At 43.4% G+C, this 16,097-nt stretch overlaps 1 protein-coding gene across 2 annotated transcripts in view; it reads right to left on the bottom strand.

Moving 5' to 3' along the window:
• RCBTB2 (RCC1 and BTB domain containing protein 2) overlaps window positions 1-16,097 on the bottom strand; it is a 331,364-nt gene that overhangs the window by 252,668 nt on the left and 62,599 nt on the right. For both annotated transcript variants that reach the window (XM_085621887.1, XM_085621886.1), the window contains 2 exons: window positions 14,257-14,482; window positions 13,569-13,724 (listed from right to left, as the gene is read on the bottom strand). In XM_085621887.1, the coding sequence (XP_085478013.1) occupies window positions 13,569-13,724; window positions 14,257-14,259 (159 nt within the window). In that variant the 5' untranslated portion in view covers window positions 14,260-14,482. The remainder of the gene's footprint in view (window positions 1-13,568; window positions 13,725-14,256; window positions 14,483-16,097) is intronic.

A 16,097-nucleotide genomic window follows, 5' to 3' on the forward strand; every position in this document is an offset into this window, starting at 1 on the left:
GGTCAGGGAATTCCTCTGCTCATTGGGTAACTGCATCAATATGCTGACCTGGGGGTGAAGTTCTGGCCATCAGGGAATTCACGGTCCTTCCCTCCTCCACTACAATCTTCCTCTGGGGATCTCATTTAGGGCAGACCAACAATATCGCATCCCACGCTGGTAGGATTGGTATTCAACGTGCCCCTCTATCCTCCTTCTTCCGGTTTGCCTCTCTCTCGCAGTCTGCCCACCTAGTCACCTCCTTCCACAATCTGCACACGTCCGTGCCCCTTGCCGATTTCTAACTCATCAGTTCTCTACGAGCGAAAATTATTGCCAAATTCACTAACCTATCAGTGACCTTATGAGCAGTGCTGCGCCTGCGAAGACCCTCCAGGCATAGCTGCAGCATGCACTCAAAATGTCTATCTGTAGCTCCCTGGAGAACCCACAAGACTCTTATCCCAATAGTGGCTAAGCATAGAGCAGTCCCCCACCATGTGGTAAAAGTGGGCATACTCTACAGCACAACAGGGGCATGCCAATGATGTTGGGGGAAAACATAGGCTGGATATGTCAGGGGGTAAGGTATGCTCTGTGCAGAAAGTAAAACTGAATCAGTTTAAAACTAGCATTGTGTGCCACTCTAGGGGTGGAGGGCGTCTTCTTCCAGGCCGCATTGTCAAAAGATGGACTGAGGTCTGTCATCCAGCGCTGGTGTAGCGGAGTCAAGTCTACCCAAGCTCCCTGTAAGATAGCCATATAAAAGGAGGGTGACTGCCCTCGTCTTTCCCGTAATTAGGAATAAGCAATGGAGGCATTCATGTTCTGGAGGTTCTGTGGACCCCGAGCTCCACCAAGCATCCTGGGACCTGTTTCGGCGTATGTCACCCTTCCTCAGCCAGGATAGCTTGAATCCTGTGGAACAGTGTGCAAGATACTGGGCTAATTACCAAGGATATTAAGCAGGGACATATGTTTAAAATCACAGATGTTCAGTCTAGCACACCCCCATACATCCAGATTAACATTCACAGCTACAATAAGCTAATCAACGTCCCACGGTCAGGGAATTCCTCTGCTCATTGGGTCACTGCATCAATATGCTGACCTGGGGGTGAAGTTCTGGCCATCGGGGAATTCACGGTCGTTCCCTCCTCCACTACAATCTTCATCTGGGGATCCCATTTAGGGCAGGCCAACAATATCGCATCCCACACTGGTAGGATTGGTATTCAACGTGCCCCTCTATCCTCCTTCTTCCGGTTTGCCTCTCTCTCGCAGTCAGCCCACCTAGTCACCTCCTTCCACCATCTGCACACGTCAATGCCCCTTGCCGGGCATACTCTACGGCACAGCAGGGGCCCATACAGGAGAAAGTGCCCATCCAGAAGGTCATAAGAGTACCACAGTTTCAGGAAGGGGGCGAGTTCACTCCCTGTATACAGGTCACTCATTACAGTGAATCCCATCCTAGTCCACATGTGCAGGCCCACCCAGTTCCACAATGAAGGCTAGTATTTCATGGTTAGCAGGGGGAGTTCAGAAGTATGAGTGGGTTTTCATGTGTGTCCTTTGCAGTGCCCTAGCCCAGACGTGCCTCGCCATTCTAATTAGTCTATTCTCACTACGCACCATTGACGCAGGGAGTGGTTTCAGTTGAATCAGGGTCAAAAGATCCAAAAATGGCAGGTCACGCTCTCCGTAGCCCAGGGCGTCCTATAAATGGGAGCGCCGCCTGGCCACCCACTGCAGTTGCGCAGCCACATAATATAGTTCAAGATCCAGTTCCGCCATTACCCCTTGGTGTACTGGAAGCTGTAGCCTTTGTAGTGCTACTCGTCGTTTGGAGGAGCCCCAGTACAAAGACAAGAGGACACCATCCAGCTCCTGAAAGAACCTCCCCGGGAGTTTTGACGCTCACCGAGAGGGGAAGTGTAATCCAAAAAGCAACAGAGCGTCGTAGCACGGCTAGAGCCTTGCCATAATTCTCGTCAAAGTGCATTTCCGCTCTTCCATAAATGAATACACCCAGATATTGAATAGGTGCGATCCGAGCCTCCCGTGGCTCCTCAATGTCGATGTGTAGCAAGTAGGCACTAGATTTATTCCAATTGATCAAAAGGCTCAAAATCTCGCAGAACGTGGATCGAGCAGCTGGTGGCCCCTCCAGATCGGATTCCTCCCCATTCAAGTAAAGAAGCATATTGCATGAGTATATATGCAGAGTATCCGCCACAATCTCCAGTTCCCTATAATGTCCCCCCTGCAATACGGTCAACAAAAAAGGCTCCATGACCAGCACAACCAATAGCAGGGAGAGCAGACAACCCTGCCTAGTGCCCCATCCAACCGGATAGTTTTCTGATATCAATTTATCCCGTCTGGACCTTTCCAGCCATCTTCCAGGAGGGGGAGGAGGCAGAACCCGCTCCAAAGCCCCATTATATAGGTCCATAAACTTAGGGACAGGAGCTGCCCATAAGTGGTATAAAACTCGATGGGGAGCCTATCTGAACCAGAAACCTTGTGCCGAGCCAACTCCTTGATCACACCACTTACGTCCTGGATAGTAATAGCTATGCCTATTTGCTCCACAATCGTGGGTTTCAGGACCCTGGATGATGCATTCACCATAAACTGCGACAGTTCAGCCTCTGTGACCACCGCTCCTGCAGAGTACAGTTCGCAATAGTACTGAGCGAACACCCTATTGAAATCTCTACCTGTGCGAACATGTTCCAGCCCGATGAGTCTTGGATCTGGAGTATAGTGTGCCTCTGTTCTCCTCCCGTTGGGAGCCATGGCAGCATACATCCCGATTTATCTCTTTCTGTGTGGGCCTGTGTGATGTACGCCCAGTAATTATCCTGCTTTAGGCGTTCTACCAATGCAAACAGTTTCTCCCTTTCCTTCAGGAACCATGCCCTACCTTCAATCATTGCTGCCAGATACAGGGGAAGATCGTAATTATCCTCTCCTGCTGTCTGATATCAGTGTGTAGCTGGGTGGCTATGCCCGAGCTATTGGAAATGCAATGCTCCCGCAACACTACCTTGAGTGCCTCCAATTGCACCACGAGCGCCGACGCCATGCTTGCATTTTCCAGTCAGTAGTTGTGTATCACCTACCCCAATGATGTTCGGAACACCAAGTGCAATGTCGGGACACTAGCCCTTCAAGGTGACCATTGATAAGTGCAGAGTAGGGGGTTAGGATCGGACTATGTCCTCGCTAAGTACTCTGCATCCATCACTCGTTCAGCCAACCAGGTACACTTCTAGTCCATGCAAACCAGAGTGAAAGGAATAGGCCTGTGCCTTGCGATTGCACTTGTGTGAACTGTCTACCAGCCCCCAGTGCCTGATCCACTCTCTAAAGGCCCTGCTAGTTTATGCGCCGGGATGCTGACAGCAGGCGATAAGGCCTGTCTGGTTAGGGATCTGCCACACAACTGAAATCCTCACCAATAATCTTTTGGTAGTGCAGTGCGGCAGTGAATAAGGGAGCCAAGCTAGCCAAGAAGGCGTGTTGGTAGGTGTTTGGGGCTTATATGTTTAGCAACGCAATATCCTTCCTATCCATTCGGCCCATTACTAAAACATATCGACCCAAAAGGTCCTCCACCGCGACCATATACAATTAGACTGGTACTCCAGGTCTTATCCAAATCAGAGTACCTTGTGCAATTGTAGAGTAGGCAGTGTAATAAAGCTGTCCCCTACATGTCTTCTGGAGAGTCTTACCCTCGCTCAACGGGTCTCTAGCAGGAATGCTATCTGCACTCCTCTACATTTTATGTAAGCAAGAACAGTATACCACTTTCACAGTACCCCTCACATTTGAAGTAATCACTTGTACACTACTGGCCATTGCTGTATTAAAGCGCGTGTGACTGAGCACCATGGCCTTCTCCGCCAGTCACACAATTGCAGCACCATCACCCAGCCACTCCTTACAGCCTCATTCACCACGTTCACACCCATGAAAAAATAAACATAACAAACAAACATAGCTAACTAACTAGATACCCACAAGTCCTTCCTCTGACTATGATATGAGCACATCCTGCCCAAACATATATATATGCAAAAGCCAGAAACTAAAGCCCTATTATAAAGGCCAACAAGTTCTGTTAAAGAATGGTCTGAAGGGGAGAGAGACTGGCCAGTGCAATAATGTCTGCCTGAGAACTATCCAAAAAGGAATCTCGTGAAAAACCTGTCCTGCTGTCCCAATCAACTCCTCCCCAACCCCACCACAAAATTGTACAAGGAGAAAACAGCAGCCCCATGAATATAATACCACAGGTATAATCCAGTCCACAAAATAACAGAAGCCAAGCTTTGCCAGTGAGGGTCATATGAGGTTGTCCGTTGTATCCGGGGTATTCTTTTGCAAGTTGTTCTCCAGTACCGGTATCACAGAAGTCGTCAAGCTTGATTGAGACCCCCTGCACAATTGTGACACAGGGAGTGATGATCCATCTCTGGATCCCAATGAGGCTGTCACCTGCACTGACCTCGTCTGGTGTGCAGCTGCCCACAGCTTAGTGGGTTGTGGGCCCGCCACCTATGGGATCTCTGCCGCCTCAGTCGTTGCGATCCAGGCAGTACCGAGGGGGGCGTTCGCACAGTTGCCTTGTTGAAGAGTCCCAGGCAATCCCATGTCGCCTCAGGGTCTGAAAATGAGTGGATCTCATCATCTGCCTGTACTCTCAGGGGGGCCAGTAACAGTAGGGCATAAAGCAAAGGATGCCCTCCGGAACTGAACCTGAATGGGGAAGTCCAGGTAAAGGGAGACTCTAACCTTTTCCACAGCAAAGGGGCAGCGGCTACCTGCATGTGGCAAAAGTAAATCTCTGCCCAACCGCATTGCCAGACCACTAGCTGCCCTCGCCACTGGTGTGCTCCGGGCAAGAGTCAAGCACACAGTTATAGTTCCCACAAATGCTCTGCATAATTTTGCTCCTCTGTGTGCGGCAATGAAGATCCTGTGTGCACCACAGCCAAGGGTATGTGCACTAAAGACTAGTGAAAATTGACTAGGCACGTAAGCAAAGTGTAGAGCTTCTAAAATTAGCGGTGCTTACTTCAATGACTGCTTGTACTGAAAATAAATGCAAAATTGTTGATTTTGACCCACTTTATCAATATCTAACAGTCACTTTTGAGGCAACTGAATTAATGCTTTGAATTGCTATCCGAAATGGTCACATCAGCACCCTGTACTTTGTGCTCACCTATTCTAAAAACCTAACAACTGACGGAATGCGTCAGATGACCTAGAGAAAAAGCATAGGTCCTGATTGTCTTGTTAGGAGAGGGTTATCTAGCATAGCGCCAATACTGTCACATTGATGCCAAATGTTCAGGATATCCAAATGAGGTAAATGTACACACATTGAATGAAACTAATTTACTTTGTCTGGAAATTCCAACTTATATAAGCCCATAGCTGAGCATGATTTTACAATGTCCCTGCCACCGATTCAATTCATGCTCATGTTAATAGCCTCAGACAAATCCAAACAATTTTTGCTTTTAAGATAAATTCTCTACTTTTAGAACAACTGTCAACTCGTACGAAATCATGAAGGTGAATTTCAAGCCAGTGTTTAAGTCCCAGCATGCTAGGCACTACGGGATTAAAACAGGCTGAAAGTCACACTCAGGACATGGGTCAGTTGAAAGACATGCATGAGTTTTTATCAAAAATGTTTTCCCATTCCACCTGTAAACAAGCATTGGCATAGCCAATAGGTCTCGCTTTTGGGACCTTATAAATATTTACGTTATGCAGCACAATATCCTTGGTGCAATAACATCAACTATTGCATGGCTAAAAACCTATAAGGTCCCAAAGGTGAGACCTATTGGCTATGCCAATGCTTGTTTTTAGATGCTTGGCATGCAGTTTTAAATGTAGGATGGTAAGAAAGGTGCCAACTCGAGGGGCAAGGGCTAGAGAGAAAAAAGATAGGAAGAGAAGTGAGTTATAATGAGATAGCACAAATAGAAAGGTGAGGCACAGAATGACAGGTCAGGTAAACAAAGTAGCGAGGCAGAGAGGCAGGTAGAGCTGGTGGGATGAAAAATAGAAAGATATGAGAAGTAGAGAGAAAGAGGTGCAGATGAGGAAGAGATGAGGCTAATACAGAGGAAGGGCGAGGGAGAAGTAGAGAATGGTGAAATAGGAAGAGAGAGAGACAGAGGTAAGACAGATGTATTAAACGAGCGAGACATTGGAAGCAAAGAAAGTGAACGGAAACAGTGAAGGAGATAGAAAGAGAGATGAAAGCAAAAGGAGTGATAGAGTAGAAGAGGTAAAGAGAGCATTGTAGAGAGAAAGAAAGAAAATAATGGGAAAGGTGAGGGGAAGAGGACATCAATAAAAAGAGACATAGAAGGCCAATAGGTGAGGTAAATTGAGAGGCTAGATAGTGTATGAGAGATGGGGAAGAGAGAGATGAGGCAGTGAGTTGTGAGGCAGAGAGAGAAATGAAAGAGAGAATGGTGAGGTAGAAAGAGGCATGCGAGAGGTAGAGAAAGGTAAGGTATAGATGGCAAAAATGATAGAAAGGGTAAGATAAAGAGAGATGAAATTAAGAGGGAGGTGAAGTAAATGGAAGAGAAATGAAGGGGGATGAGAAGCAAACAGAGCAGCAAGATGCAAAAGTAGGCTAGGCTAAGCAACAGAAAATGAAAAAGAATGAAGAAAGACCGAAAGACGTAATTAAGGATTGAGGAAAGAGGAAAAAATGTAAAAGGCAAAAAAGAAACAGAAAGAAAGAAGGTAAACAGAAAGAATCAAAGAAAAATAGAAGATGGCAACAAAGAGAAAAAGGGAAGAAAATAGAAAAGGCAAGAGAAAAGAATGGAAAAAGGAAAATGGAAAAAAGACGACAAAAAGGAAAGAAAGAAGACAGAAAGAAGGAAGAAAATAGGGTGTACAAAATCAAATATATGATACTAAAACCCAAATTACACCACACCTATGTTTACACAAAACTTACAAGTGTGCTGCAAATTAAATACTGTAAAGTTGTTTTTACCTTGGGTAAAGTTTATCAAAAAACCATTCTTGAAACGGAGTCTAGGAACACAGTATGGTATACTGCTTTGTAAAATCAAAAGGTCTTGGCTAATGCAAAATTAAAAGACTGAGCATCCTTTCCCAAGAATAAGATCCTCTGTCACAGCGAAAACTCTGTGTTTTTAGCTGTGCGAGTATGTGTTACATTTCTACAGCTAAAGTGATCTGACAGAGAGGCAGCGTTTACACCCAGTCGAGCTCCGTTGGCAGTCAAGCTGCCGCCACTTCTCTTCCCGCGTTAGAGATCCTCCACTGATGGTATAGGAAAGATTCTTTTTTTCATCACAACCGGATAATTACTAATACTAATTGGGCATAATTACTTGCATTTGGTCTACTTATTACTCGGAATGGCAATAGGAAGCGCCGTCTCGTTGATTTCCGCGATGCGCGTTTGCTTTAAATGCTAGAAGAGCGCGTGCCTGTAGCTCTGATGCAATCGTGATGCATTTTGAGTGGCACCGCCATTTGTGTTGTGGGGTTAGAGCTGTCCACAGCCCTGTAGAATGGCTGCTGTGTGTCTGAATGTAAGCGTGCGGGCCTCTAATACTATAGCATGCACACCCCTCTTTCTTCCTCTATATAATGCTGGAGTAGGAGCCAGAAGTCCATAAACTGTGTACGTCCCTGCTATGGGCAGCTTGGGGAATTGGAATCTGGATCTGTACATTTTGAAAAACTAAAGTAAGCAGGGAGAAGGCCAAATCAAAAACAAAGATGATACTGCAGCAATTAAAGGAAATTGAAGAAGGCAGGAAAGAGAGAACGCAAGCAAGAAGGAAAAAGCACACGCGCCACACGCTGAAAGTTAAAACAAGTGAAGTGGTGCAGGATGTGGTGAAAGAGACCATCTGAAGCTTACAATCCAGTAATACAAGCAAAAGGAAAGTGAATGCCCTCAAGGCAAACTCAGCCATTCATCATTCTGAGGTGGGTAGGCTTGTGTACCATTCCATTAAATTATATTGAGTAACCTCTGCTCTTTACAACGCCTAAAAATTCAAAAACTGGTGTATCAAGCCCTATATTAAAAACAGGTTATTATTGTTCACTGTTAGCCGTTAATAAATGTTACAAATGTGTGACATAAACGTGACCTATAGAGCTTCTGTAGTATTTCATGTTGGGCTACACCTCTGTTAACCACCCCTTAAGCAACAAATAAAGTATTTCTTCACTGATTACAATTAGCACAAGTTGCATTTCATTTCCTTTGCAAACATTCTGTCATATCTTTAAATTTGTACACTACCTCATGGTTGAGTGGTTGGGTACGTACATTCTAGGTATAAATGTCTGACGTGCCCTATTCTGGGTAAATATTTGAATGCAGTTAGCAAATCTAAACTAGATTTGCAGTACATTGCCTTAAGACCATCTTTTGTTATTCAATTTGCTGGCGCTATGTACTGTGCTAATTTAGTTTGTAATTGGCAAACGTAACATGATGTATGGTGCCTGCAGAAATCCCAAGGGCTCTCTCGTATCAAAAATACAACTAAAAGAACTATCGTTTGATACATGTAGGTTGAGTGACTTCTTTAATATTTCTAAGTCCAACTCGAAACAAATTAATGAACTGCTGAGTTGTTAATCTCGTAAACTGTGCTCGATGTTGCAATGAACAAGTGAAGTGGTGCAGGATGTGGTGATAGAGACCATCTGAAATTTACAATTCAGTAATACAAGCAAAAGGAAAGTGATCGCGATCGCGAACACGTGAGTGGGAAAGGGAAAGTGCGTGCGCGAGGGCGGAAAAAGGCAAAGCTCCAGATGGCGCCTCGGGCACTGAAAGCTCCGGCTGCGCGCGTGAATGCAAGCGCTAGGCCAGCCAGCAGCACTTTTAAAACTCACCCACTAAATATCTCTCCGAGCAGCGCATGCGCGCTGACTCAGCAAGACCTAAAAAAGGACACTGGGGGAATATGTCACGTTACAATCTCTCAACTATGGAAAAATAGCAACACCAGAACAAATGTGCAGGAGGGAGAATATGCCCTATAATCAGCCTTAGTTCTTTTAGCAATACAGTTCTCCTATGGATACAGGTTTACCGAAACCTGAGGGGCTCTTCTGACAGGTAAAAACACCTAAGCCAAAACACTGGGCCTATTCAAAAAGGTACTCTACACCCAGGATTTACCTAGGTGCACCAACACCTTGACATACAAGTATAAAGTCACTTTAGGATTGATAAAAATGTGGATTTGTGCTACTAATTGGACTTCGTCACACTTAAAATTAAATCACTGTGGCACAATTTGCATTGAGACTAAATGTACTAACAAGGGCAGGAAGTAGGTGTTCCAGGATGGGGTTAACTGTAAGATGTGATCCCATGTCAAATTTCAGTGTACTCAAACACCTCAGGCAGATATTATCTCGGAGTTTGAAAGAAGCAAATATGCAACTGTTCTAAGGCAGGAGACTATTCATTTTCACAGTGGAAAAGGGGAGGGAAAACCCCCAAAATTGGTTCAGGCAGGAGTGAGGAATTGGAGGTAGTGGTTGAGGGATTTGCCAATATGAAATTCCTTTCTCAGTGGCCAGAGGTGAAAAACAAATGTTATTCTGTGCAAAGGCAGAGAAGTTAACATTTACGCATGCAGAAATTTGTACTTGTCACATTACCAAATACATACATGTTTATGTGGGATTTCTCATGGGAAGCTGCAACAGTTGTTGTACTCACAACAAAGAAAAGGGGGAGAAGGTACAAACCCTACCTCATCCTCCTCAAGAATTACGTAAACACACAAAAAGAGGTAGAGTGAAAAGCGGCCTATATATGTCAGCAATTGCAAAGGGTTCAAGAGAGCGCACACACACTGTAAAAACTGCCCTCACCCACAACAAGTTGTGGCATGCTTCATCATAGGGCTGCTACTGACACCTCTGCAAAAACCCAACGCTCGAGGCGGAGCAATAGGGAGGGGTAAACAATACAACAGTGATACAAACAAACGGAAAAGACAGGATCCTTAACCCCTTGCATGCTCATGACGGAACCACTCCGTCATGAGCCACGGGCGGCGTGTGCTCATGACGGAGTGGTTCCTTCATGGTGCGGCCGCTGCGGCCGCTCCACCCACGCGTCGCTGATTCCCCGCCTGTGCGGGCGAATTTACGAGTGGGTGGAGTTGTGACGGAACCACTCCGTCATGAGCACAGCTCGCCCGTGACTCATGACGGAGTGGTTCCGTCACGAGCATGGCGGCGCCGCGCTCACCCCGGCGGCGAAGGGGTTAAGTGCAGAAATAATGTGTTGCTAAAACTGGCTAAGGGATATCCCTATAATAATTTTATTCCTGGATTCCCTAGTCAGATTAATAAGGTACATATAAAAGAGTATATACCTAATGGATAGTGGTGGGATGAGTTAATTAAGTGCTCACCACCCCTCCATTCTGCATAGCGGTCAACATGTTTCTGCCGGTTCAAAGCTTAATCTCCGGCATTCCTCAGGACAAGTTGGATCCCTATGCCCTTTTTCCCAAACCCCTCTTGTTACCCACTATAGTGGGTTATACTCCACCTGTAAATCTGGAGTCTTTTTCGTAACTTTACTCTTTCAAATAAGAACTGAAAGGTAAAAAACAAAACAATAACACCAATTGTTTTTCACATCAGATACAAAGACAATATTATACAATGTGTGCTCTCAAACAAACCCAAACAATTGCACACCACCCAATTGGTGTGGCCAAATCTTACATATGTAGTGCGCAATCCACCATCATAAATTAGTGGGCAATCAATGGCCCTCCTAATGGTATATCCAAATCACATAATTTGTGATTAATATCCATTGAACTAAACATATATACTTCACACAGGAAGCTACGTGCTGAATAAAAAGAGAAGGAAACACATTCCAACACTCCAACATGCTGTCAAAAGATATAAAGGTATTACTTCCCATATCTTAATCAAAGATTATTAAGTTCAAAAGAACTCATCTAAGGTCATGCGACGTCCAGCCTTCTTACCAGAGTTTATTAAGCAAGTTGCTAGAAAAGGCACTGGAGTAGAGAGCGACCCTCTGTAGTCACACACTGCGGGGGGAAATCACAAAATATTCAATTCTTAGTTTGTTATTCATTAAGAGTGATACACACCCTCCAGGAATGATGTTCTCCCCTAGTGTTATGGCAAGAATTTTTTATCAGGTATGTGCTATACATATTGTATCTTGCCCGTATTCAGAGGCACACAACAATCCCCCCATCTACACCCCCCGTCACTGTGAGGCTATGAGGACTCTTGTTGTGAGTTAAGCTAAGCGCATGGTTCGTCTAAAAGATGGTGAAAAACTTTTCCTTTTATCTTTTTATCATGAGCCTTCTCTGCCGGGACACGTTACCGAGTAGATGTAGCAAAGTATTCTATCACCCTCAGTCTCTGGCCCAATCCTCCTTACTTCGTCAAGAGTGGTGCGCCGCCTACGGAGTACGTCTCGCCGTGTAGATTCACCAGGCCTCCATACCCCACACATGTTCTCTTCCGCTATCTCGTCACGTGATGCGTGCGAATGACGAAGCACGCCTCACGTCGTGCGAGTGACGAGGCACGTATCACATCGGGGGCTAGACCGCTAACCACCCTAGTTCACCACAATCTAGCGTATACTTCCTACGAACATAAACTCACCCGCTTTCTTATCACGCGGTGCGTGCAAATGTCAAAGCACGCATCGCGTCAGGGAATAAACCGCCAGCCTCTAAAAATCAACAAGGCTAAGCGTATACTCCGTGTAGACAAAGGCTAACCCATCCACATTCCGTGTTTGTTACCCGTTTTTGCTAATCATTATGTGTATGCACTAGAACAAAACTATTGCTCCAACGTGCAAGCCATTTTCAGGAGAGGGGGGGGGGGAAAGTACATCCATCTCTCAACTTGATAAATGTATATGAAATATCAAGACCCCATAGAAAAACTACAACTAACACCCTCCATAGAATCTCATAAATACAGAGGGTAAATTGGCAAGGCATGAAGACATTCATGACACCCATGATCAAACTGAGGTAAATTAGAGTGTTCTTATCTCTATATTCCCTCACCCCACAAGTCCTATAGTAAATGGAACAAGACCTCCAGGTACCAAATCATTTTCTACCTAGGGCAGACCACGGTATATCATAATTGAGTCCAGATTCATGACTCTTAGTACGGTATACCCACTTCAGCTCCCGTACGAAGAGAAACTGTGAAGGGTCCCTCATTGATGGTTTAAAGGCGGGTTTATCCAACACCGTCCAATATATGTCCTGTGCTGTGTGCCCTTTCTCAGCAAAATGCAATGTGAGGCGTGTGTTGGTCCTGGAACATCTGATATAGCTCCTATGCTCCATAATCCTCACCTTAACCTTTCTGCAAGTCATACCAATGTAAATCAGATTACACGGACACTTGATCATGTAGATCACATTAGACGAGTTACAGTTAGTATGTACTCGCTGTTGCCACAGATATTTCAAACCCACATCAACCTCTTTTGTGTTTTTGGTCAGAGAACAGACATCACATGACCCACATCGTGTATGTCCCGTGACTGGTGTTAAATGTCCATCAACCCGGGGAGCCCCCCGGGCGCTATTCTGTGGGCGAGAATGTACTAGTTGATCCTTAATATTTTGGCCCCTCCTACATTGAGGGGTTTCTCAAGTTTAAGGCCACTGGAGTTCAAAATGCGCCAATGTTTTAAGATGATACGTTTAATAGCCGTAGAAGATGTATTGAATGTAGTCACACAAACAGTTTTATTTTTTGTTGGTCTTTCTACTTTTGTTAGTAATGCTTCTCTAGGGCAATTCCATGCTCGCTTCCGAGCTCGCCTGACTATCTGCTGCGGATAACCTCTTTCATCCAATTTTACTGCTAAACGTGCTGCCACTGCCTTAAATTCATCTGGTTCTGAACAGTTCCTGCGTAACCGCAGGAACTGACCCACCGGTAGATTTTACCGCAGGGCTCTAGGATGAAAACTCCCAAAGTGCAGGAGTCCATTCTTATCCGTGGTTTTATGGTAGACTTTTGTTGACAGTTTCCCCTCCATTGGAGAGATAACCAGATCCCAAAAAGGAAGACTATCCTTAGTAATGGTGTTGGTGAAGTGTAAGAACTGATTTTGTGCATTTAACCATTGCATAAACTCATTTATAGATGCCTCATTTAAGCTGCAACAGTTACCACTTCCCAATAATACTTTAGGAATTCTTAGTGGATTCAAAGAACATCGTAATTTATTAAACAAAGTAAGCTATTAGACAAAATTCCATGAAATAGAGAATTTTCTCACAAATACCCATTTTATTACTATTTATTTATATTCACAAAAGAAAGATGTGTGATGCAATAGAACAGGGAGAAACAATAGTACACTTTAAAATAAATATATACACTAAGGAAATTCCAAAATGCAAAAGATAGATTTGTCTTATGTTGGTGATGAATAATATGCAGCAAAGAGATCCGAATATATGACTTACTTCATCATTTTTAGTAACATAGAGCACCTCATTTCCAGCACTGCCATATACACAGGCATGACGAATTGACCTTAATTCTTCCAGTGAACACAGGGCAAAAACTGGCCATTTTCCAACATCTAACATCTTCAGCATTTGCAAGGGCCCATGCTGCACCTGAAAACAGTATGAATATAAATGTAAACTGGCATGCCTTTGAGAGATAAACGAAATAGAATCATACGGAATTACAAATTTTTGCGAAGGACGCGATTTCTTAAGTCTTATTATTTTGTCTTAGTTAACTTCACAACGTTAAATATATAGGGCAATTAGGAACAACGAAACAATACTTATTTTATTATATATTAGAATATTTCTTTATGTGAGGACTACAATTCCTAGTTTTACAGAACATTATTAAATCAGTCATTTGGTATAAAACTACAATTCCTTCATTTCTGTGTTTTCGAAGCAGACATTTATCAAACTAGCAACCCTTTTTGTAATCGTCTGTGCACATTTTTTTATTACTATTTACATTCAAGATACAGTACACTCTTATTTCCTGGCATACTATTTATAGGCGCTTACTGTTGTAGTTGCCAGCATACTTGTATGTATTTACTTTCATTTTCTTTCACTACTTGCATTTTTAAACACATTTGACTGGTCTGTACCAATTACATGCTCATGTTTCGTAAATTACCATTGTCACTCAAATAAGGTAACACTGTGCATCTTCCACATTTACTTTGCTAGGCCACTTCCTACTGTGATTTGATTTCTTTTAGTACTGACGTCCATCGGCCAATGTCTGTTTCTCCACTGCTGTTTTGAAATGTTCATATCCAACAGGTTATGTTTAGCTAATAATTTGTCATCAAAATCTTCATTAAATTTGCAATGATGGTAACTTTCAGTTAGGTTGCATCCTGTTGGCACAAAAAAAACCACAATGGTTATTTAACTGTATAATTTTATCACTTCGTTCATACTAAAGTATAGACTGTTCACTGCTATACAGCATGATTTATTTGTACCGAATGTCAACAATGTAAACCCTAATTACATAGGATTCCTCCAGAGGCAAGTAGGTCTTGGCACTAGAAAATATTATCAAACAAAAGTGGAGCGACACGGCGCTCCCCTCTCGGACGCACAGCTGAAATCCTTTAACAAAAAGGTAACTTCACTTATCCGTTTTCTTTAGAATATTTATTCACAAATTTATCCATTGCTTTGACGAGTTAAGGTTCGTTTTAACAATCACATGTGGGACGATCAATGTATTTCCAACGTTTCAAATGCTGCAGTTTGCCAATCCAAGCCTTTCATCCTGCAACACGACGGGTTCATTTAAAACATCCACAATCCAATGCATTTCGGGTATCTTTTACCCTTCATCAGGGATACACTGCAAATTTTTTAAAAAACATTGTTACATCATAACAGTCGATAACTCAATTAAATGTACAGGTTACTTCGCAATGCCTTGATCTACATTTACCCATAATTAACGTTTTCCCACAAATCACAAACCATCAGGAACCATGCCGAAACGTACTTCTCCCACCCGGCGGAACACTTATCGATTTAAAACCAACAATGGATTAATCCTGTCGTATTCTACCTCAACGTAGCATCACAATCAATAACTTTTCTCCGTACTTACTCTTACAAATCTTCCCGCCACCTTTCCTTCCTTCCTTGCCTACGTCATCTTTCACTCTTTAAGCTATGTGACTCCACCCCCTTATTCCGCCAATCATTTAACTTTCTGATTTTTCGAACTACCCATCCCAGAATGCCTCTTTCTGTTGCTTTGTTATTATTTTACTGAATTATGCTTTCATTGGTGGAATTTATCATAACTCTTTTGTATGTTATCCCCGCCCTCCCTTGGATGTATCACAAGACGTTGAATGCAACTTCCAAAAGATTCAGATAGAGGTGTTGCAGATAACAAAAACTGAGATTTCAAACAAGTATGATTGGCATGAAGAGCGTTTTTAAGAAAAATATTTTAAGGTAGAAAAAATGAAAACCTAAAATATGAAAATTGTAGAATATTGTATGTAACGTACAAGAGAGGTTAGAAAATCAGGTATATAATGTATCTGTTAATATCATACATAGGGTTCTCTAATAAGTTCAGGGTTTATCCAAGGGTCTCCCAGTAACTACACTATGTGTTGAGCATACTGTTAGATGCCGTAATGTAAAGAGGAAAGGGGTCTCACTTGCCCATCTGAATTCTTATGTGGAATTTATTAAATTCTACAAATTAGTGTGACTATTTGACAAGCCATGAAGGTGTGCATGCCACAGGCATAAGTCTATTTGATTACTCGTTTAAGGTGTCCCTACAAAGTCCCCACACAGAGTGCCTCTTCAAATCTTTTAGTGTATTTGGTGAAAACGGGCAATTAATTACTCTATGAGCACCGATACTCCCACTTAAATTCGGCAACATATAAGATCCACACAGTAATTTAGCTGTACACTTTATTTAAAGCAACCTTAACAAAGTTTACTTCAGAGCTGCTC

Source organism: Triturus cristatus, chromosome 8 (genome assembly GCF_964204655.1).
Source record: "Triturus cristatus chromosome 8, aTriCri1.1, whole genome shotgun sequence".
Lineage (NCBI taxonomy): Eukaryota > Metazoa > Chordata > Amphibia > Caudata > Salamandridae > Triturus > Triturus cristatus.